Here is a 24,933-nt window from a genome sequence, read left to right on the forward strand (position 1 = left end):
AGTACTTTAATGTGCCAGCCGTGCATATCCAGCAAAGGCTTTTAGAAGAAAGCTAGTTGAATATATATGTTATGTCCCTCCATCCCTTTGCCAACCAGAACTTAGTCGTTGTCTTCATTTGATGAGAATTCTCAACAAAAGAGGTCACTGTGACAGGTGAATTGTAGCACCCAAATAGGAGAGCAAAAATCAGTTTCATGCTGTCAAATAAGCTTATAAAAAAGTTACTCTCTTGTTGACAGCCATATGTATTAAACTATTTTAGTTTTTTACTTTTTCTCTATAAGAAAGCCGTATGGCTAGCCAGTTTTGGCTTATCTTTGATTTCTTCCTCTACACCTGGAAGTCCTGTACATCCTTAACTCAAATGTAACCTGTTTTGTAAAACCCTTGGCAATTCTCTACTCCCTCCAACTGCCTGCTGATTTTAGCCTTCCTTTCTTGCCATCCTTGGGAATCATGGTTTATTTCTGTGTTAGGATCTGCCATTTTGAGACAGTCCATTGAGTGTCTTCCTTTCACATTCATTCATCACCTTTGTTGGCAGCCCCCACCTCCAAGTATTCAAGACAACCCAGAATGCAGAAGAAAAAAATTCCATGTTATATCAGTGGAATTACCGAAAAAGTATGGCATGAAATTTCATGAACTCTCCATAGCTATAGTACTAGTGAAACAGCTACTTGTCAAATAAAATCAACTGGCTCCTTGTTTAGGAAAAATTAGTAGAACTCACTTCAATGGTATATAATTAATTTCAAAAGAATTAAGACATCAGGGTCCAGTATGAGAGCCCTACTACCTATTGCCGCCATGGAAAGCAGTGTTAATCATTTATGTCCTGAGAGCTCATTTATGGCGTCGGGATAACGTAGTGTCCCATGTAGCCAACAGCAATCAGAAATGACTTTTAAGATGAGTTGAAGAGTCTCTGAGTTGAAGACTTTTATTTCACTGGTTCAAATAAAAATAATAGAGCAATGAGATTTTTGTTTCAGATTTATTTTTTAAAATCTTAAATATTGGGGGTTTTAAGCTCTTGGGTAAAAAGGCCTATTAAATCTTTGGAGAGACATAAGGCTCAGTGAAATAAGCCAGTCACAAAAGGACAAAAATGGTATGCTTCTACCTCCATGAGGTGCCTAGAGTAGTCAATATACAGACAGAAAGAATGGTGGCTGCCAGGGGTTGGTGATTAGTGATTAGTTGCCAGGGAAAGTGATTAGTGTTTAAAAAATACAAAACTTCAGTTTCAGAAGATGAAAAGTTCTGGAGATAGCTGGTGGAGATGGTTGTACAACTGTGTTTCTATACTTAATGCCACTGAAGTATATATCTAAAATGCTTACAGTAATAATTTTTAGGTTCTGTATATTCCTACCATAAAATGAAATCTATGAAAGGAGATGCTTTAGGGAATAAATTTAGTAGTCTTATCCCAAATCTGAACCCATATTTTGTTTTTGGCATGAAAAATAAGTGGTCCCACCCACTTTTGTGGCTATCTAGGAGTAGTTTACCCTGTCACTTAATAAAGCAATAAAACTGGAATTTGATAAAATGAATTCTGAGGGAGGTTAATGTATCCAATTGTGTGATCAGAGTGGATCATTGACATCTGGAAGCTGGGGAGAAAAGCGAAGTATACCTCTGACAGGTGTTGTCAGGAATCCTGCAGTAGGGACATCATAATGGTGCTGTCAACTTACAGTCTCTCTGATGGGAAAAGCAGAAGCAAAACTGTTTGCAAAGCTGAGCAGAAATGTGACTTGAGAGCAATGACAACTTGAATGCAGATACGTCTCTGAGGCAAAGATGGTGGGCCACATCTTATGCTTCCTTCAGTGGGTTGTTTTTGTTTGTTTCATTGAAGTCTTACTGCTGTACAATATTATACATGTTACAAGTGTATAATACAGTGATTCACAATTTTTAAAGGTTATACTCCATTTGTGAAATGAAGTGAAAGTCACTTAGTCATGTCCAACTCTTTGCAACCTCATGGACTGTAGCCTGCCAGGCTCCTCTGTCCATGGAATTCTCCAGGCAAGAATACCGGAGTGGGTAGCCATTCCCTTCTCCAGGGGATCTTCCCAACCCAGAGATCAAACTCAGGTCTCCTGCATTGCAGGCAGGTTCTTTACCATCTGAGCCACCAGGGAAGCCCATTTATAGTTATTTTAAAATACTGGCTACATTGGAACATTGTAAAATATATCCTTATAGCTCATTTTATACCTAATAGTTTATACCTCTTACTCCCCTACCCCTTCCCCCCATCTTCTGCTCTCTGATAACTGCTAGTTTGTTCTCTGTATGTGTGGTCTGCTTCTTTTTTGTTAATGCACTAGTTGGTTATATTTTTTAGATTCTACACTTAAGTGATACCATGCAATATTTGTTTTCTCTGTCTGACTTATTTCACTTAGCATAATGTCAAGGGGTCATTTTTCAATCTATGAAGCAGGAAATACTTCAGAGTGGGCCAGTCTTACTGCAGATTTGAGTCCAAATACAGATGCTGATACACAGTATGCCCTAAATGTAACAGAGTCTGGGTGTCCCCTTTGTTGTTCTCCCATGGTATCCATGTCTGTAGATCCTGAATGGTAAATACTTATCAGAGTGGTTTTCAGTTCCTGTCTCAGTTATGTGAGGCCAGGTGCTGTCGTAGCTGTCACTCTCTTGATTTGGTTGTGGAGTGGATGGGGGAAGGGGGAAGGGGTGACAGGGCACATTTCTTGCAGAGGCGGGTAACCAACAGGTACGTCTCTTGCACAGCCCCCAAAACCGAGAACGAGGTGCCCTCGCCAGCCTCATCCCATCACAGTAGCAACCAGCCGGCCTCGCTGACGGAGGAGAAGCGGACCCCGCAGGGCAGCCAGAACTCGCTGAACACGGTGAGCTCGGGCAGCGGCAGCACCAGCGGCATCGGCAGCGGCGGCGGCGGCGGCAGCGGTGTGGTCAGCACCGTGGTCCAGCCCTACGACGTGGAGATCCGGCGCGGCGAGAACGAGGGCTTCGGCTTCGTCATCGTGTCGTCGGTGAGCAGGCCCGAGGCCGGCACGACGTTCGGTGAGTGTGGTCACTTCTGCTCCCCAGCGTTTCCTGGGGTGGCTGTTCTCTGGAGAGGGGAAAGACGAGCCAGAATCTCATTAACAGAAATGCTTGTCATGCTTTCCGCTTCAGGTAATGAAAGTCTTAATTGGGGACGGACTTTATTGGGTAGCTTTTCCCTTCCTGAAGGTTGGGATTTTTTTTTTTTTTTTTAACTCTTCAGCTTCCATTCTGATAGCACGTTTTCAGGCAGACAACTTCATGCATAGGTGACATTTGCAAAGAAGCCCCTTGACAGGATGAAGTGTGAGAAATTCTTGCCATAGACAGACCTTTGCAAGGTCCTGAGCAGGGTATCAATCATAGCAGTTGTCTCAGAAGGTCTCCACATTTTTAAAAGAAGCATATGGTTGTAGAAATAAATGTCTGGGGGGAAAAATAGAGGTGTGAGGAGTAAAAAATATACATGCAATGCCCTTTCCATCTTATCTGTGTCCTTCCTCTACTCTACCTATCTCCATCTGAAATTTTTAAATTTTAATTTAAAATAATATGTTTACTGTTGGCTGGTGGAGAATCTAATTAAAATCTGAGTGCAGAGCTGTTTGCCTTCACTGCCCTTCAATTCTTGCAGGGGTGGTTGTCCTGTCTCATCCAGATGTTGGGGGTTTCAGCAGAGAGTGGAGAAACACAACTACCACCCTCTGCATGGTGCACGGGCTGAGACAAATAGGAAGCCGGGTGATTCCAGGAACTCGGAATCATGAGTCTTCCTATTAAAATGGATCATAAGTATGTACTCCAGAACTGATCCACCTTCTTCATTAAATAAAATGTCATTTGTTGTTTTTCCCAAGCACATTTGTTAGTTATATGGAACACGATGGGAGATGGGAAGGGCTGTGCAGGCTTTGAAACATGCTTCAGCTCTGTCTCCAAATGACCTACCCACAAGGAGTCTGAGGACCAGTGGTCCAGGTCGCTTGCTGGCTAACATCGGCTAGGTGCTCCATCCTATTGGATTTCTGCTCTGGTACAACTCCGTTTGTCTCCGTTTAGTCTTGGTACTTTGCTTCCTGCCAAAGTCATGTCCCTTTAAGGTGCAAACTTGAGGGGGACAGTGCGTCAAGCCAGGTCTGTGCATGTGTGGCTGCAATAACAAACACCCGTTACTAACAGTGCCTCTGTGAGCTCTGTTAATAGCATTATCACAGCATGTCGTGGGTGGTGGGTGACTTGACCTCAAGGCAGGGTGGTTTTTTGGTTTGTTTCTCCATTAGTTTTGAAGACTTTTCGGCCCAATTTAAAAATAAAAAGAAAACCAGAGGGGACAATGACATCTCAAGTTATTTTCTTCAGATTTGCAGTTTGTCCCTATGCACCTGGTGATATTCTCAGAATTTGAGTTCTCAGTTTCCCCTTCTAGAATGAAACAACAGATATGTCTGGTGGGAGGTTTTGTGTTGTTTAACAGATATCGAATGTCTTCACTCACAATTTGGTCTTTGATTGTTTTCCTCCAACTTTTACAATGAACAAATTAAACTTTCCCTAATACCTTGCATGTGACTTCTCTTCTGAGCTATGCAGAGCTTTCCTCCCACCTGCTATATGATTCCTTTCCCATGGGACTTGTCCTTGGAGATGGGCTAAACTTAATCAAGACCTTGAATTTGAGTATGGAGGCTTTCCACCACATCTGCTTGTTGCTTTCCAGAAGACTGTTTAACTCTCTTTTGAAAAATTATTTAACCTTAACCTTAACATCCAGTGATACAGACTCAGGCAAATATGCTGAAATTCAAAGGAACTGCACTCATTTCCCATACATTTTATCCTCACACTCTGAATTAGGATGGAAGAGCCTTCTATTTCAGGGTTTCCCATGTTAATTTTATCACCCTTTCCCAAAGATGGCTCAACTATGTAACTATCTTTACAGAAAGACAAACTCTCAAAATCAGTGGACATGCCCAAGAAGGTTTACAACTCAGTATGCAAGTATCTGGAAACCCTAGATCAGGCCTCAAAGCCTAATTTCCATCTCTCTTCTAAAAGTTACCAGCCACTTTTGGTTGTGACATGAAGTGCCTCAGAGCACATCTTCTTCAAATGCACTTTTCCTGATTTTTCCTGTCTGAGCTATGTAGTAACTGAGGAGGACAAAGGAAATGATTAAAGAAAAAGGGTTGAGGAATGATTTGAACCTAGCTTCAGATCACTGTCCTCAGTCTGAGTATGTACTAGATTTTCTTATGGTTTTGAGGGGATTTCTATGAGGAAGAAGGAGGATTTCAGAGCTAATGAGCCATTTGGGCCCTTCTCTGAAAGCCCACGAGAGCAGCTGATTGAGCAAAGGTCATAAAAGGAAAAATGCGTGTCAAGGTTGGGTGCTTTCTTGGCTCATCTTGTAATTATGCCCCTTTGCTAAAGCTTTCATCATGCTGCATAGCAGGCAGAAAGTCTTAAGTGTTTGTCTATTAGGTGTTTTTAGATTGGATTTTTGGCACTGGTGGACTCTCTGACCTCACTAGACACCCAGTGATTGTTTTTTCTAAATGGAGAAAGAACAAAACATTGGCAGAAGCTTAAGCAACATCTGGCAAAAATGAAGTGACATGAACACAGAATGTGCAAAAGCTTCCATCCCAGCTCTGGGTTTCATGTTTGAAGTCCCCAAATAAGCCCATGGCAGGTTACTTTGGGGGCTCTTGAGAATCTTTGGAAATTGCTAAAGATCCCAAATTTTGCCACTGATAGAAAGAGGAAAGCTGGGGTGTCCCCCTCGTTTTAAATCGGGAAAGGACTGCAACGATGAACTATTGTTTAGGACTGTAACTTCTTACACAAATGCCCGGAACTTTGCCAATGTTTTGACCCTCGGCACAGAGTTCTCCTTTAATAACATTTGCTTAATGCTTTAATTAATTAACACTTAACCTTCTCTTTCCCTTTTCAACCCTTTTTCTCCTCCCTTCACTCTATTCCCATGTAACATTAAAAAAAAAAATTAAAACTGACTATCAAAGCAGGCAATGCATGTGTGGCCATGCCTCACAAAATAGGTCGGATTATTGAGGGGAGCCCTGCTGACCGATGCGGCAAGCTGAAAGTAGGAGACCGGATCTTGGCAGTAAATGGATGTTCCATCACCAACAAATCCCACTCTGACATTGTCAACCTCATCAAGGAAGCGGGCAACACAGTCACCCTCCGCATCATCCCTGGGGATGGTAAAGTATACCTCTTGTGTGTGTCTCTGTCTCTCTCTCTCTCTCCGGTCTTACTCTGTCTTTGGTGTTCATGTAGTTGAATAGTGTTGGCTTAAGAGACAGTCCTCTCCGACCTTCTCTGAGGACACCCATCAAGCACTCCTGAGCCACTGTTACTACATCTTACCTCACCTTCTTGACTTCATCCTCTTGCCCAGGGACCCTGTCTTGCTACAGAGATAAACATAATCAGAAAATTTTTAACTCTCTCCAATTTATTTTAGCCTGGTGTCCTTGTCTTTAAAACAACAGAATAGTTTGAGTATAGGTGGTAAAACTTGCCTGATATTCTACCTGGAAATTATTAATGATTTTTTTAAAAAAAGGAATGTAAAATCTGAGTGTATAGTATGATGATATCATTAAACCTATGTAAGGACAATGGAGAGCCAATACTGGTTTTTTAAAATTTTTTTTTGATCAGAGTAAGTGAATGCATCCATGTTTTTTATTTAATAGGAGGTTATTAGAATTTGTGCCATATGATTTGTCTCTAATTTTTGCATGTGGATGAAGAAAGTATAAAATCTCAGTATTTTTAATATTTTGACAGGCTTCCATTAAACTAGGCCTGTTCTTATTTGTTTGTTTGATTGGTTCAATTTAGATCTTTGGTTCTTTTATAACAGTGGTGATTCTGCCCCTTGGGGGACATTTGGCATTGTCTGGAGTAGGTGCTACCTGATAATCTAGTGGGTAGAGACCAAGGACACTTCTAAACATCCTACAGTATGCAGGACCGCCCCCACTACCAAAAGTTTTCCAGCAAAAAATATCAGTACTTACTTTATTATTCTTATGTACTATATTATTATCTTATATAATACTATATTACATTACATTGTATTTACTTATTTTAGTATTATTTAATAAAAATAGAGTGATACACTAATGTCTCTAAGAGCCTTCAGAGAATTAAGTCCTGTATAATGACTTCCTTCTAAGCAGACTTTGCCCTTGAGAAAAAAGTGATACTTTTCCCAGAATGTTTCAGTGTCTTTTTTTTTCATTCTTACTATATATTTTATAAAATAAAATATATTCCAAAAGTCAGTGGGTATTTCTCAAGAGAAAACTGTGGTTTATGGTGATAGTGTGATAGAATTCTATGCCACTGATCTGTAAAATAAGAAAATCAGAAGTTTTATCTGAAAGTAATTCACCAGATCAACATTTTTATCTACCAATTGCTAGAAAGTGAGCCATGTTAGTTTAAAATTTGAGTACTATAGGCTGTGCATTTCAGAAGATGTAAGTCTAAAACCAAACAATAAATATTTGAAAATTGTTCATTCTAAGAACAGGGATGTTTCTCTGTACCAGAAATACCCGCTGCCAAATGTGGAGGGAAAAAATAGCTCCTTGAATGATGGTCTATTTCAGCCTGCCTCAAATGCATGGTTAGTAATTTACCATCTGGTCTAGAGTCCATTCTACCAAATCACCACTCTGGAAAGCTATTACAATTTAGGAAAGTGGTCACAAGATGATATAACCTAGGTTCCTAGTGGAAAAGATGAAGGAAGCTAGGAAAATTTGGTGACAAATGGTGGAGAGAGCCTAATGTAGTATATAAATTTAGGTATATTTATCTCCATGCTGTGGTGGGATTTCAGAAAATTAATTCAAAAGAAACGAACGCAGGATATAACTTACTGAGTCTATGTTGGTCAGTCTGTGGGAATGAAAATTTCCAAAAAGGAAGGAAGGAAAGAAAGAGCTCCTTGAGGGAAGAGCTTAGAAAAGAATTCACAATCAGGAAAGATAAATACGCAGAAGCAACTTACACTCCTGTGCACATACTTGTTGAGTTAAATTAATATTGGGCAAGGGAAAGTATTTTTTGAGAACCTGAACACCAAAAAATGGAAAGCAAGATAGATTATCCAATAACATTTGTCAATAAAAAGATGGTTTTTTTAAAACTGCAGTGCTTCAAAAGTGTAAAATTTGAACAGAGCTATCACAGGCCATCTTGGTAAGAAGAAAGTAAATGTTAAAGATGACACAGTGTAGTTAAGGATAGATGTACTGCTGAGGATGCGATTTCATCGCAAGATATTTCAGGAATTCACCACCATGATAATAAAACTCTTCACTGATTACTTTGTCATTTTCAAAGTGCAGGTAAAGGGAATCAAGTCTGACAGAGAGTGGATTTCTAATACTCATCTTTTAAGTGGGGCCAAAAATTGCCATCTTGGAAGCTAGAATGAAGGCAGGCAGCATCTGGAAAGATGCTGAAGCAATCCATGAGGATTTTACAAAAACCTATAGAACAGAGAGTGACCTTTGCAATCTGATGAAGAGAAAATCATGCTGGATCCATTTCCTCTCCATAAAAGTGTGCTGGACGTGGTAGATTGTAAGGTAAAAAGAAGGCATTCTCTCCATGTCAGGAAGTTCTGGTCTACTTCAGTCACTCACTCTAGTGTTTAATGGACTAGCCTAGGGACATTTTGTTGAGTGATCTTCATAAAAAAACTGAAGTCCATCATCAGAGTGGCTCAGGAGCTCTTAGAAATCCATCTTGTTCAGGGTACTGTTCTCAGGAACACAAGGAGCCACTTCAGGAAGAGGCACTCATATGAGTCAGACAGAAAGAGAGAAGCTGACCAAACTTGAAGGAGATGAGGCTAAATACTTAATATTAGTTTCTGGGCTAGTTACTTGTTCATTATGGAGTTGAAGACTAACCCATCCTTTCTTTGCACAGTTCCTCAAAGGGAAACTTAAAAAGCAAGATAGTCTTGAAGTAATATCACAACGTGGTTGAGGAATTTAACAGTTCTTGGGGGTTATTTTTATCAGACAAGGATTGAACTGAAGTCATCATTTTCAAACTGTCATTGAATAGTTGTGTTTTCTGATTTTATCCTGTCATGTCAGTCATATTTCAATTCAGGATAAATATTTGCAAAATGTGTATCAGACAGGCTTTTGTTCAGGGGCGTTGTCATCCTCCTAAGTTTTGGGAAGAGGCTGGGAGGTGGAGTGAAGGTAGAGCCTCTTCTCCTGTGAGAGATGGACAGGTGGATAGGAAATTGATCGTGGCAACACAGAAAGGCCCACAGACTGGCTTAACATACTGAATTTGAACTTGAATTCTGGCAAGTCAGAGCACACATGCCTCCTACTATGGAGTGTATAGAAATACCCTGTGAAGCCTGGGTGTGAGTGAGACTATAATCAGACAGGGCAGATCCTGACTGAGCCAGGCTCTCATGGAATCATCAGATTGAGTCAAGTTCAAACTAATGAAAATATTTATGAACTTAAAAATACCTTATTTAGGGACTTACTTGGAGGTCCAGTGGTTAAGTGTCCATGCTTCCACTGCATGGGGCGTGGGTTCGATCCCTGGTTGGGGAACTAAGATCCGGCTTGCCCCATGGTGTACCCTAAATAAATAAATAATAAAAATAAAAGACATTATTTAAATATAGTCTCTTTTCCCTGAAGTCTTTTTGTTTGTTTGTTTGTTTTTTCTTTTTATTGGAATATAGTTGATTAACAATGCTGTGTTAGTTTCTGGTGTACAACAAAGTGATTCAGTTATACATGTTTATGTATCTATTTTTGTACTTCACATCTCTCTGACTTAAAGTATTTACTCATACAGAAGTAAGGCTTGGTGACACAGGTAGTGCCATTTCCTTGGCAGAGGCCTAAAAGAGTTTAATCTTAACAGAAAGCTCTGTAGATATGATAGCTAGCATATACTCAGGCAAGAAGAACAGAGTTTCTATCATACACATTTTAAAAGTCTCCCCAAACTTTTCAAATATTTATGGGATTTAAATTTTCAAATGCTTCCTTCAGGTATTTATTACATATGTGTTTGTGCATTAAAATATTTATGAATGGAATGATTGTATCGGTTGTCTCTTTGCTTGGCCTTGTAATGTGGTTCTGTAAGGGCAGCTAAGGATATTAACATGGGAGCAAGGTTAGAATGGTAATCACTTGTCACAGAGATAAGTTGAAACCCAAGATAGAAGCTCCTTTCAGAAGTTAGTGCCCTGATTGAGCAGAGCACCGTAATGGTGCCTTGAAGCTAGGATATGCTCCTCTTGATACCTGATTGCTGTGGGAAGGGTAGTAACATCCATTTTCATTCCTCCGGGAGAGCTACAGCAGGTATAAACATTGTTTAAGAAAGCACATAGGGCACTTGCTGGAATTTATCATGAAAACAGTCAACCTGTCCATCTGCCTTCAGAGTTCTACAAGTCAAATACATTGACAGTCCTTTGTAAAACTGTTGCTAGGGTGTATATTATATCAGACCCGTCTTTTGTGTTTATTCTTTTATATGGGGGACATTTTACTTTGGAATAGAGATAGAAATTTGTGAGGATGGGCTTCAACTCCGTAGTTTTAAAAGCTGCAGAGAATTTCAGCACACACTGCCTTGGTTTGATTCTAAACGAAGACTTAAAAGCTCATTTAAAAGTATATAACATTATAGATCTTTTAAAAAGCATCCTGGAAATTGAGGGTATGCTAAAAGTTATAGTGCTTGAAAATGACCCAGGAAATCTAGAAGTCGAAACCAGAGTGTTTTGTATTTTAATTAATCTGTGATACTACTTAGTGAAGTTGGTGGTATTTATACAGGAAAGTAAAAGTACTTGCTTGTTAAGAAGGGAATGTACCAATCAGATCTGATTTCCTTGACCCATGAATAATTCCCTTGTAAACAGAGTGAAACTAAAAGTTAACTGTCAGGCAGGCCCTGGGTTTAATTGCCAGTGCCTCCACTTGCTCTCTGGATGACCTTGGACATATTGCCTACTTTTTGTAAGCCTCAGTGTCTACAGCTCTAAAATGGGTGTAATCAATTGCACCTGCACCTATTTCTTTGAGTTATGAGGATGAAATGAAACAGTGCATGTGGGAATGAACCTTACATGGTGTGTGGCACATTGGAAATAATTGAAATGTGGTGGTTCTTCATAGATTAAGAAAAACAAAAGGAAAAAAAATTCAGTGGGCTCACTCAAATAGGCATTTGCCTAAATAATAAATGTTAATTTCTGAAATGCTTAATGTTAAGCTTCAACTCAGAACAGATTTGCATATAAATATTTGAAAATAGCAAAGGAATGATGGGAGGAAAATAAATAAAAGAATTCTACTTATACGTATGTTGAGTGGTTATCTGTTACATCTCATCAAACCTTGAAAATGGCAGAAGTACTAAAAAGGCTTGAGAATAGGATCTGATCTGCCTAGAAAACTCTGGCTACCAAAAACACCCAATACCTCTAAAGGGGAACCTCTGCACAATTTAGTAATTATAATCACTCTGATTACAAGGAAACTTTCTTTTTGGTATCCTGATGGTGATTTCCCCGTGGCCCAAGCAATCTTGTGATTTCCCAGAGAGTCTCCATAAAATTAATTACAGTACATAATATGAAGTTTTTTTTTAAAGGACCAATACATGTTTATGAAACTTCTGGCAAGTCACATTGACAAGTTTTGCAGTCTACTAGTCCTTTGTAGGGGCACAGCGGGTAGACTTTATGAAATACCACTTAGATTTATCACCTTGGTTGTGCCAGTTAACTGCAGTCATAAAAACAGACTAATATTATGCTCTTAATATTGTGATAACAGTAATAAATACATGCCACCCATAAAAAAGATGGTCTTCAATTTTTGAGCAGTTTTTACGTGCCAGGCACGAGCCCAAATGCTTTTCCTCCCAGGTCGTTTTTGCATCAGTGTTCTTAGATATTTCTGTTATTCTGTATGTGTAGGTGAGGAAACTCAAGCATAGAAAGTCTAAATAACTTCCCTTCAAGTCCCAGCTAGTAAATTGCAAAGTTTGGGTTGCCAAGCCAGGTAGTCTGAGTCTAGCCACTGACCTTGTAACCAATACACCTGACAAGCTTGAGAAGCACCACGTTCCCCATCTTGGGGGGTCACAAGGTATACTGGCACAATTAAGGGTCCATGGGGAAAACAAAACGCAGACACGCAAAAACATTTCTGTTTCATCCACTGTTTTTCACTCTTACTTGACTGCAGATTACTGTTCCCTCAGATTCCAGTGCAGCATTTGGTAAAACAGGTTCTGTGGGAGACGTCGTTCTGGAGCATGAACTGGATTCACAGTTTTTGTTCACCTGATTGAGTTACATTTTCTTACTGATCCTGCACCACCACTATCCAGATCATAAGCTTTAGGGCTGGAATAGAAACTGTTCAAATCATATTTCAACTGTCTCATTTTGCAGCGAGTGTAAAAAACTTAAACACATTTCCACAGTAATAAATACAAAATAGAAATAGCGAGGGCACTGGCTGCAGTCAGTGTATATTGAGGGCTTACTGTATGTCAGATACGGTGCTAAACATTTCATATACTTTAATCCAAGAAAAGGGATGATTATTGTCATCATCCCTTTCAAGGAAAAGAAGACATACAGATAATGAGTCAAGGACAAAGAGATTTGAACCTGGGTCTGATCTCCAGCCCTTTGCTTTTAACAGCTATTTGTAATGAAAATAGAATAACAGAAAGTCAGACCTAAGCTGAGTAGCATTTTCAGCAAAGTACAATGGAAGATAGAGCATAAATAAGTGGGATTAGTGAGATATCCATAGAAACTTGGTTATGTGTGATGGGTAGATACATGTATTCCACAAACTATGGAGTGCCTACTGCCAACCTCAGAACACCTAGAAACTTCTAGACTTCATGGCACAGTGTGAAGTAAAGGGGTAGTGTATAGGCTAATCACCCCCACATTTAGCATTTTCTTGATTAGAAAATGTGTGGCAGGTTCCAAACTGTCAATCTAAAAATAAATTTGAATAGTGCAACTTACTCATCATTGTTTACTATCTGCCTTGATCTTAATGGAGAAATAGTAAAAGAACATAAGACTGATACTATGTAAATTATTTTAATATATGTTTATATATGCATGTCAGTTAGCAGTTTGTAGGCATGTTCATGAGTGTTTTCAAATCCTAGGTTTCCAAGCTCCCAGAGATTAATGAAGTTGTTTATGAATGTGTTTAGTGAAGAAGAAAGTCAATTTACATAAGAATATAATCATATTTGTTACATTAGGGTGGCTTCCTGATTTGTACAATTTAGATTTACATACTGGCTCTGACTAATGCAAGTTTTAAAAATAACTCTTCATGAGTGATACTAGGCAAGATCTCACAAGGATTCCACATTTTTAGTTGTGTTTCATTAAAAGCTTTGGAGAAGAAAGTAGATGTTCTCTGTATGTGTATTTATTAGTAGCAAGAAGTTAGAACACTGACTATTCACATGAGAAAATTAAGCAGACTCACTAAAGATCACCAATAAATTGCAGGGACATTAGCAGAGACATTTATTATTAGCCTGTAAAAGTCTGGGAAATAATTTTGCAGTGATTTGATGGGACTGCCCTTTTAAAGTGATGGGGGAAGAGTGAAAGGCACCTACCTTGGCTATGATTTTTAAAGTACCATTTTCTTGGGCAAACTCTTTATTTCATTTGTGGAGATACCTAGTTGGAGGAGTGTCATGGGGGTGTACATGGCTCACATCACACTCTTGTTTAGAAATTCAAGTCAGAACGTTTTGAAATGGTGACGGAGAATTCAGATGTCATTCAGGTGTGGGGCTTGTGCACATCTAATTTGATAATGTCTTCTCCGGGGCCTTCATTTCATGATGCTTTGTCTTACCCTGCAGAGTCTTCGAATGCCACTCTGCTGACCAATGCAGAGAAGATAGCCACCATCACCACTACACACACCCCTTCTCAGCCAGGAGCCCAGGAGACCAGGTCAGATATGACTTTGGCTTCTTTTGTTACTTTCAGGGGGAAAAAGTAACTCCTGGTGGTGTGATGGTACTTCTCTTTGATTCTTTCTCAGGCTCTCCATGGGTTGCTCTTATATATATATATATATATATATTTTTTTTTTTTCTCTTGCTTTGGCAGGAACACCACCAAACCAAAGCCAGAATCTCAGTTTGAATTCAAAGCACCCCAGGCAACACAGGTGAGGACTGTGTCTCTTTTTGCCTTGTTGGCTTTGTGCATTTCCTTCCAATTTTCTGAAGCTCTTTTTACCAGGTATCTTATAAGGTACTCGCAATTAACATAAATAACCTTTTATGTACTAAATATATACTAAACATCAACTCACCTTGGGTTATTAAGTAAATAACATTATTTTACTACCTTTGAAAAATATCCCTAGATATCCTTTTTCTGGAGGCAGGGGTGAGGAGGACCAAACAAAATAAAATGCTATCAATTATCTCAATAATAAGTGATCAGAGAAAGAGCAAAACAGCATGTAGCTGGTCATGGTATTCATAAAGGCATTTATGTCAAGAAAATGTCTCTTGGTTAAGCTGTTTCTCAGATTTGTGAATTTCAGGTGAGGCTCCTAAAGCTACCTACCTGTCCCACAAGGTGGTAATGGAGGATACACAAGTGATAATAGGTGAAGCAGATTTGGGAAACACTGGGTGATAGAGTTAAGTCTTTTTTTTGTTTTCCCTCCCCCTCACTGGCCTTCTCAAAGCCTATCCTAATCTTTTCCCAATTCTCCTTAACTAGCATAGGAACCTCTGTCAAGATGTGTGGAGTTTGTCGTTGCTATCCAAATGATGAGATATTTTAGGGCCTTGGGCAGGGAGACTAAAACACCAGCAATGTGCAGGATGGTATTATTTAATGAAGGATTTTCCTGTCACAAATGCAAGTCACAGCCTCACTGATTAAATTTTAATATATGCGTGTTGGTATGCAATCTGTATGCACACTCATGAATGTTTTCACATTCTGGATCTCCAAACTCCTAAGGTTAATTGATATTAATAAACAATTAGAAACCACCAAGAAGGGGATACAAATTTTGCCTTTGGGTCAAATGAGCCATAATGGAGAGTGTTTGGGAGGAGAGAGAGAAATGTGTGTCGATTTAAGTCCTCCCAGAATAACTGCGTTTAATTTCTTTGAATAGGAGCAAGATTTTTACACTGTGGAGCTGGAAAGAGGAGCCAAGGGATTTGGTTTCAGTCTTCGAGGCGGTCGAGAGTATAACATGGACCTCTACGTTCTGCGCTTAGCAGAGGATGGTCCTGCGGAAAGGTGTGGGAAGATGAAGGTAAGTCGGGAGAGGCATCTGGGGTGGATGTAAATAAGTCATCTGCAGTGACTTTGTGACATCTTATGATTAGAACCTGCACGCTCGTGAGAATTACATGTTTCTACAGCTTTTCATCTCTCCCTCAAGCTTAGATGTATCTACCAGAATTAGGTGAGCTCTTCCAACTCTGGCGTTGAATAAAGGATTAAAATCACCCATGAACTTACTAAAGTGGACGTTGTCTGAATCCCATTTCCAAATCCCAATCCCATTTTCCATTTCTTGTACTTAATCTCGTATTACTTCCCTGGAATTCCTGGGTATCCCAGCATGCTTTGACAGCAGGAAGCCACGTGGTTCTGTAGGTTCTGGGTGGTGAGTTCCATTCAGTCTCTCGCTAGTCACCACCACCTTTCTCTGGCCTCAGGAATGAGTTAACTGTCTTTCTTAACAGTGGGCCAAGGACACCATAGCATGAATATTCAAGATCATTTGGTAGTACTGAATAATGCAAATTTTAAATGCACACATGCCAAAACTCCACTGTGTTTTGTTTCGATATCTAATATCTCTTACCGCGTATGAATATGTTGCTCTTCTGGGCAGATCAAATGATTAAAAAAAAATCATTTGCTCATTATATCTAGGGGGCATAGATTGAGACATACATAGGGAGCAATTTGGAAGGAATTAAAAGAATTTGAGAGTCAGATCAGGAAAGGAAAAAAGTGAATAAAATGAGTCCTGAGCAGAAAGGGGGAAAAGTGACCAAAGATGAGGAATTTCATATTTGTAACTTAAGATAGAATCTTGAAGTTTATATTTCTGAAGACTGAATTTTTTTAATAATCTTTTTTTTTAATTGAGAAAGTAGACCAGGAATGTGATTTTTTAGAATTAGATAAAAAAATGATGCATAGTAAGAATATAATTTCCAAGGTCAAACTATGTACCAATTTCTTATATGTCCTTCCTCTATACATACACATGCATAATTTGTGCATATACAGTGGTATATAGTCCTTTTGTTCATATTTCCAAACACATGGATTTTGCTTTTCCCTTTACTCATTTAAAAAAGTTCTGATTGAAAGAAATACCATTATTATGATATTTTGTATCATGTTATATAGTTCACGTGACATACTGTAACATTTAATTGGACTTCAACATGGTAGGCATGAGTTGTTACCCTACCCTTACTCAGATGAGGAAATGAACTGCAAAAAAGTAGCAGACTTAGCCAAGATCACTTAGCTATCAAGTGATAGGACTCAAATTCAGTGCTTTAAACTCCAGCACCAATCTTTTTCTTTTCTGCCTTCTAGAATATGTGCTTCTCGAGAGGACGTATCTAGCCTATCTTGTTCACTCCTTTACCTCCAGCGTATTAGCAGTCAAATGTATCAGCCAGGAGTGTGGTCTCATCTGAAGGCTCCTCTAGGGAGGGATTTGCCTCTGAAGCTTCATGGTTGTTGTCAGGATCAGTGCATCTTGGGCTGTTGACCCAAGCCCTCTCTCGTTTCTGTACCATAGGCTCTGTAGGGCATCTCACAACAGGCATCAGAATAGACAAGTGAGATGACAAATGAGGGCCAGTAAGGCAAAAACCAAAATTATTTTGTAACCTTATCTTTGATCTCTCTTCACATTTACCATGTTCTGTTTGTTAAAAGCAAGTCATTCATTCCAACCCACATCCAAAGGAAAGGAGATTACACAGGATATGAATTCAAGTAGGCAAGGATCCCTGGGGGCCATTCTAGAAGCTATTGACCACATCCTCTTCCTTCAGTAACTTATATTTCCCTCTGCTTTATTTTTTTACCTTAGCACTTACACGATCTAGCATACCATGTATTTTTTTAAGTTGCCTGTTGTATTGTATTTCCCATATTAGAATGTCATCTCCTTGAGGACAGAGAGTTTGGTTTTTTTTTTGTTTTTTTTTTTTCATTTCTCTTTCCTAAGTAATAGAAGATTTTTCTGGAACATGTTCAATGAGTAGTTGGTCAGTCAATAAGTGGAAGAATTTGAAATCATAAAGCACCTCCATAGCTGATGAAACCCTTTGGTGATCTTCTCACTTGGCTCTCTCTTTTTGGCAGGTTGGTGATGAAATTTTAGAAATCAATGGTGAGACCACCAAAAACATGAAGCATTCTCGGGCTATAGAACTGATTAAGAATGGTGGCCGCAGAGTGCGTCTGTTTCTGAAGCGGGGAGACGGCTCGGTCCCAGAATATGGTGGGTCAAACTATGAAAACATTCCTTCCTTCCCTGGCATGACTCCATGAATTTGTCTCCAGAACTGCAGCAGGAAAGTCTTTTTGTTTCCCCTATTCACCAGTGTCTTACCAGCCTCTCGCACCATGTGATTATTTGCCTCGCTTGTTCTGAAATCTCTACACATTTCATCTTTTTGCTTGCTCACGTGGACTGGGGCATGGTCTAAGACGAGATCTTTATATAGCCCCCTTTCTGATAATCAGAGAGAACATTTTGTCTAGTCCGACCAAGAGCGAAGGAATGTTTGTTTGAACTGTGCCAAACTGTTTCTCAGATCCAATTGTTAGCACAAAATGACTCTACTCCTTTTAAGAAGCAGGAAAGCAGGTTTCCTGAGTGGTAATGTTGAGGCACAATTTTTTTTTTTTCTCCTCTCTCGTTTTTGATTACTTGATATCTTTATTTAAGAGGCATGAATTTTGGAGATGATTTGGGGGCCTTGCTCAGCATCAAGGAGGTGTATACAGTTCTTCTGCAGCCCTCCCACTGGTCCCTATCCCAAATCAGACCACCTGAGCCCACAACTACAAAACAAACAAAACTGTTGAAACTTTAGCCATATGTTTTTAGATGATAAAGGATGAAATCAATTCCCAGTGCCCATCATGAGGGAAACACGTTACTATACCTTTCCTGTGAGGAAAGCCAACTTATGCATAGAGTTCCTTTGTCATATCTGTAGACATGATTTGACTAAACAGCAATGATCTTTACATAGCTTAGTGTTCCGATGGCGAAATATTGTATATTATAATAATTATGTCCTATCTGAGATTCTTGTTTAAAATTTAAAGAAAAAAAAAAAAAGCTATGCCCTAGATGTAGGGCTCTTCTTCCCAACCAAAGGTCTACAAAAGTTTCTATAGAAACTGTGATTGAATGGTCCCCATATACATTGGTCCCCTTTATTAGGGATTTATCTGTTATTGCCCTTTTTTCTGAAAGTCATTTGGCACAATTCCCAGTTGCATTTTGGACTTGATGAGATCCTTAATTCAGATGCAGCTCAAGGAGAACGAGAACTCCTTTGAAGGACAGTCTCCCCAGGTGTTGGACATCCATACAGGTGCAAAATAATAAGGGGCCCATGGCGGGGGAGGGGTGGGTATCTGACGAGGCCCCTTTAGACATGCCCAACCACAGGGGAAGTATTTTGACAACATTAAGATGCCACAACTGTGCACTGTACTAAACCTTGACTGTAGGTGTATCGATGCCACTGAAACTGTGTAACATTGTCTCCCTTTTCTGTCTTCCCTATGCTTCTGTTGGATGTGATCTTTCATTTGCGAGTCATCATCAGTAACCTGTGTACCTTCTCAAAACCTATGTCTGTTGCACTGAGGATGAAAATCCAACACTAACCAATGTTCTTTGGGCTAAAAATAAAGATCATTTCAATACACCGTTTTTTTTTTTTTTTTCCCCAAAAGGGTTGAATGTGCTAGAGTTGTGCTACTGTAACGTCTCCATGTGTCATTGGGACTAAATTTCTCTAATTCTATTGATTAGAGTCACAAATGGGTTATAATATGTTAAGTTCCAATATTTTTCTGACTTGATTGGAACCTGCTTCTCTGTGAGGCTATTTTTGTAATGAGTTTTTTGTACTTAATTTAACTGCCACGGTCTTGGGGGGCGGGGAGGGGGAGGGAGGGAACTTTGTTCTTTTGTTGTTTATTGTTAATGCTCTCCTATGCCAGCCTGTCATTGTTCCAGTTGTTTGAAAAAGAAAGAAAGTAAAAGAAAAAAAAGGATGCATCCATTGTCTGGGTTCTCTCACCTTATCTGGCTGTCTGAAAACGTCACTGTTCTGATTTTGGTCTCTGCAGCCTTATTTGAGTGTTGCCTTAGACTGTCTGACTGGACAAATAAACTCTCTTTACCCTATGTTAACAAATGCAGATTTTTTTTTTTTCTTTCCTCTTTGTTATAGGGAATCTAAATGTTCAACTTTTTCTCTTTCTCTCTTTCTCTCTCTTCTCTGACTGTTCTTGGTGCTGGGCCCTCCCTTCTACAGCGATGATACCTCCTAATATCGCTGCATGTATGAGAAATGAAAAGCTCGGGGAGGCTTGCTTCTACCTTATGGGCCATAATCAAACTACGGTTTGTAGCTCAATCAATACTAGGTGTTTCTGTGCTGTGGCCTAATTTCCTCATTGCTTCTGCTTTAGCTCTGTTTTGATATGTTTGGCAATTCATTCTGAGCACCCTGCGTTCTTTGAATTGTAAGTACACCACTGACTCTGGAAGCCTTACTCTCCCTTCTCTTACATATAGGTGTAGAAAACCCCAAGGTTAGATTTAGGATGGTCACTGAAGCCCCTTCCCTCACCTAGATCTTAAAATGACTTCTTAAGCCTCTGTGTGTGTTATTTCTAGACATCTCCCCAGCATTCCAGAAGAACAAATCTCAGATCACAAAGCTCTCACCTAGAGAGATAAAACCCTGCTAAAACAGGAAGATGAGATTTCCTACTTAGTTATCTCTTGTCAAATGACAGTCCAGGGGCCAAATCTTGTTCACAGCCTTTTTATGAATTGATAAGTAAAGTTTTATTGGCACATAGCCATGCCCATTTCTTGTATGTGTTGTCTATGGCTGCTTTTGCCATATCGTGGCAGATGAACAGTTGTGACAAACTATGTGGCATGCAAAAACCATAAATATTTTACTCTTTGGCCCTTTACAGAAAGAAGTTTACTGATTCCTGCTTTAGGCTATGTTCCTGTTTTTGTTAAAACTCACTCTAGGTTCTGGGAGAACATTTGTGAAAGATTAATTGCCTAATGTTGACCTTGTTGACTCATGAAAGATCCTTAAAGAGCACCCGTGATTTCTTAGTCTCTGTGACTGTGGCCCTGGTTTGTCCTCTATGCTGCAGCACATCATTTCTGGTGCCTAGCCTGGAATGAGACAGTATGTATGACTTACTGGGTTTAGGTATGACAAAGCTTTGAAAAGAACGCTCATAAATCCAGGATGCTATTTAATGTTTTTGCAGTGTCATTTCAGATAGTTTAACAATAAACAGGAGCCTTTATGGGGCTCCCCTGCTTTTTAATCTATAGATGTCTTAATGTTGTAAAAAATCGCCCAGTGAATCCACACCTTAGATGTAATTATGGCTGCTTTTATAGCATCAAGAAAAGTGCCTCTATGCCAACCCCATGTAATGTCAAATGTGCACGTGACAGCTCTCTTCCACTTCCTTTTATCTGTCAGATGACTCCACAGCTTAAAAACAGTTCCTTAAACATATGCAGAAATAAAGAACATAGTTGGACAGCACTCACACAGGTAGAATGTTTAATGAACCCTCCCATAATGTCACATTTGCCTGTCGTCAACATCTGGCTGTGTTGCCTCTGTCATCACCAGCCTGGATTTTTTTTCCCCCCTTAATGAAAGTATACTTTGCTTACAGTAACATTCATAAAGCCTGAGGGTCCAGAGCAGTGAATTTCTATCTCTCTATGCACCCATTTAATCCCCACTCAGATCAAAACATAGATTCTTTCCATTCCCTTACAAAGTTCCCTCATGCCCCTCCAGTTCAACAGACCAGATTTTTGTAAGCAAATTAAAACAATCTTTAAACAAAGGAATATTTTCTGTCATGGGGTGGGGGGGAGATGTCAGGGAGGAAGGGTGATGGCTGGGGAAAGAAAAAACAGGAGATACTAAGGGGGAAGGCCATTTTGATACTTCTAGACAGATTACTTGGGTTATTCCTTTAAAGACTAAACTCATGACTGATGTTACAAGTTGAATGATCTATATGAGTATAAAGATAGTAGGCTAGCTGCCAAAAGCCACAAGTACCAGTTTTTAACCCTGGCTAGTTGCAGTTATACTTTAACTAAGAGTCAGTTTGGCTTTGATTCTGACTGCTTTTAACAGTTGTTTGTTTGTTGTGACTAATGGGGTCTCAAGAGGGCGGGTGGGGACAGGAGCCAAGGTCCTTGATACCAAACTGTTATCTCGTTTCTCTTCCTGGCAGACCCCAGCAGCGACGGGAACGGCCCCCCCACCGGTCCACAAGGTGTTCCGGAAATGAGGGCCGGGCCCCCCGACCACCGACAGCATCCATCATTGGAGTCCAGTTTCCCACCCGATCTTCACAAATCATCACCACATGGGGAAAAGCGGGCACACGTGAGAGATCCCAGAGGCAGCAGAGAGCACAGCAGACAACCCAGTGAACATCACACCTGGAACGGAACTTCTAGAAAACCCGACAGTGGGGCTTGCCGACCCAAGGACCGGGCACCCGAGGGACGAAGAGACGCCCAACCCGAGCGGATGGTGACCAATGGCCCCAAGAGGAGGTCTCCGGAGAAGCGGAGGGAAGGCACGCGCAGCGCTGACAACACTTTGGAGAGAAGGGAGAAGCAGGAGAAGAGGAAGGAGGTTTCCCCGGAGAGGAGGCGAGAGCGGTCCCCGACCCGCCGGAGGGACGGCTCTCCAGGCCGGCGGCGGCGGTCTCTGGAGAGACTCTTGGATCAGAGAAGATCGCCCGAGCGCAAGAGAGGAAGCTCACCGGAAAGGAGAGCCAAATCCACCGACCGGAGGCGGACCAAGTCCCCTGAGCGGAGGAGAGAGCGGTCCCTGGAAAAAAGAAACAAAGAGGACAGAGGCAGCCACCGGGAGAGGGACGAGACGAGTCTAAGACAGGACGCCGGCCGGAGTTCCAGACATCCCCCGGAGCAGCGGAGAAGACCTTACAAAGAATGTAGCACCGACCTCAGTATCTGAGAGCCTGCGTCACATTTCCAGCCTTTACCATGTCAAAGGTTCGAAGAAGAAGCTCACAAACCTGAAATCATTTAGTTTCTTACCTAATGAAGCATCTGACGTCAGCCTGATGATCCTCTGACTAGCGACATTTGATGCATTTGAAATCTTATAAGAAAAAAAAATATATATGAAAAGTGTTGTGCCTGATGTATCATATTAAAGAAAGTATTTTTAAATGCATACTTTTTTGGGAAATTATTTGCTAAATGCTTCCCCCAAAGGGATATAAATTTTGTTTCTACATAAACTGTAGAATTGTTAAGAATTGTTCCCTTTTGGGGGGGGTGATCTTTTTCTCTCCTGGTTAAGTGGGGCTGTTGATCATTATCTCTAAGTAAGGAAAATTATTGATCAAATTTAATTAATTTGATGGAGACTGTTATGTACTGATGTAGTGCTGTAGTTTAATTAGGAGTTTGGTGGGGTTTTTTTTGTTTGTTTGTTTTTGATAAAAAAAAAGCAAAAAGGCAAAAGTTATATTTGTAAAAGCTGAGGACTCTTTGGAATGAATGAGGATTGCTGATGATCCTAAAGTTAGGCAAACTGTATGAAGAGACTACTGTTGCAAATGAAGGATATTTATAGCTAAAGGACACAGCACAAAGCACAAAGAAATATTATGTTCTCAAGTTATTGTCCGTTCAGAAAGCAGTTTGTACTCTCCCTGACTGTAGAAAGGTGCAGAGAGAAGTTTGGTCACCATTACCTAAATGCAGCCCAAGCACAGATGGTCAGGTTCATTAGCATCACCAACATTGAATGAGAATCTCATTAAGGCAGTGCCATGAAAGTTTTGCTCAACTACTAGAAGGAATGCACAGCAAACACCTTTGGTGTTGTCTTGCCTGATTTGAGACTGAATAGTAGACGGCATGGGAGACAACGTGCCGGTGGTGAGGAGCCCTAAGAATCACTAGTACAGAAAGTTAAGTTTCCCCTTTTTATCATGAGCCTGTGGTTGCCCTTTGCCAAATTGGGGAGGAGGGAGTAAGCCTTGGTAGAAGGAACTTCTCTGTTGATATTTAAAGAAATGAGGGTTGGGCATGCTCATTCTTAGAAATGCCAGTTTTCTTTGGAACCATAATAAAAATCTCCAAAATGGTTGAGAGAGAAGGATTCGATTTCATTGGTTCTAGATCTGGTTGACAAACATCTGCACTTATGACCCTGTCCTTTGAATCTTTGGACAGAACAAACTATAGAAATTTTCCTTTAATAGAAGACATTCGTTTGCTATCTCACAGGAGGTTTGGTTGGGTCGGCTATAGCCCCGGGTTGTGGTTGAAATGAATTACTGCCTAGCTGAGCCAAAACCTTTGCTTGTACCTGTTGGACCACTACAACAAATCGCTGCTTATGATGCATTGCGTATTTCCGTAGTACTGTTCTGCATTTTCCATACAGACACAAAACTTTGCAAGTCAATCACTGTTGTTCTCATGGTACTGTTTAAAAAAAAAAAAAAAGGATAAAGAAAAAAAATGGAGAAAACCAGCCAATTATCTTGTGTACAGAGTTAAAAATTGTAATTAATAGAGCCTGTTTTAAAAACAAACAACTGTTGCCTTTTTTTCTTGTATAAAAGAGAATTTATGACAAAATTAGCTGTGAGGAATGTGACATGTGTTTATATTTCTGAATATGGAACAAATTGATTCATTGGGATATATTTTACTGTAAACTAAATCAGGTATGTAAAGTTGTTTTAAAAATGGGAGACTATATAAGTAATTCTCTAAAGCTTTAGTTGGTTTGAGTATCATCATTTCCTCCATGGTGAGCCTGCTTGTGAATTATTAAGCACTTGTTTGCATTTCTGTTCTTCATTCATTTCTTGCGGTGTGCTGTGGACTTGATGCTCTTTCTGTATTGATGAAAAGCAGTATGTGGGCCAATCTTTTTATAAAACACTATGCATATATAAATATTACATTGTTCATAGCTTTATTTGACTTATGGGTTTATACAACATTACAATGAGTAGCTGTCCTTCTGTGGATATTTCCTGGAACAGACACAATGTACATTCTATAGCTAAAAAAGAGGAAAAAGTCTGAGACTGCTATTTTTATCTTCAGAGTTTTCCATACAGAGCATACATTGAGCTACAGTAATATGGTGAGGGAGAACACAACTGAATAATGATGTCCTTTTTTCATCAATTTCCTAAGAGCCAACTGGGGATTTTATTCCTAAGGCTCCACTGCTAGGAATTTTCCCACTTATTCTAGCCAAATCCATGATGTTAAATGATCGATGCTCTCAATTGTGGTCCAGAGTTTTAAATCATTGAAATCAAGAGGTGGATTTTTGGAGTGGATCCTGAAGTTAACATCTCAGTGTCTTTCTTGTTGTCAGAGATGTTTGACATGTTAAACTCTATGTGCT

At 39.9% G+C, this 24,933-nt stretch overlaps 1 protein-coding gene across 19 annotated transcripts in view; it reads left to right on the top strand.

The window, feature by feature from the left end:
- Positions 1 to 24,470, top strand: part of MAGI1 (membrane associated guanylate kinase, WW and PDZ domain containing 1) — a 633,420-nt gene extending 608,950 nt beyond the window's left edge. For 6 of the 19 annotated variants that reach the window (XM_043885409.1, XM_043885416.1, XM_043885410.1 and 3 more), the window contains 7 exons: positions 2,782 to 3,075; positions 6,087 to 6,290; positions 14,041 to 14,134; positions 14,294 to 14,354; positions 15,327 to 15,470; positions 17,561 to 17,699; positions 21,749 to 24,470. In XM_043885409.1, the coding sequence (XP_043741344.1) occupies positions 2,782 to 3,075; positions 6,087 to 6,290; positions 14,041 to 14,134; positions 14,294 to 14,354; positions 15,327 to 15,470; positions 17,561 to 17,699; positions 21,749 to 22,503 (1,691 nt within the window). In that variant the 3' untranslated portion in view covers positions 22,504 to 24,470. Of the gene's footprint in view, positions 1 to 2,781; positions 3,076 to 6,086; positions 6,291 to 14,040; positions 14,135 to 14,293; positions 14,355 to 15,326; positions 15,471 to 17,560; positions 19,726 to 19,761; positions 19,851 to 21,748 lie in introns of those variants that run through there. The other 13 variants (XM_043885411.1, XM_043885417.1, XM_043885415.1 and 10 more) reach the window with 9 other exon arrangements.
- Positions 24,471 to 24,933: the final 463 nt, after the last annotated feature.

The sequence above is a fragment of the Cervus elaphus genome, chromosome 24 (genome assembly GCF_910594005.1).
Source record: "Cervus elaphus chromosome 24, mCerEla1.1, whole genome shotgun sequence".
Classification (NCBI taxonomy): Eukaryota; Metazoa; Chordata; class Mammalia; order Artiodactyla; family Cervidae; genus Cervus; species Cervus elaphus.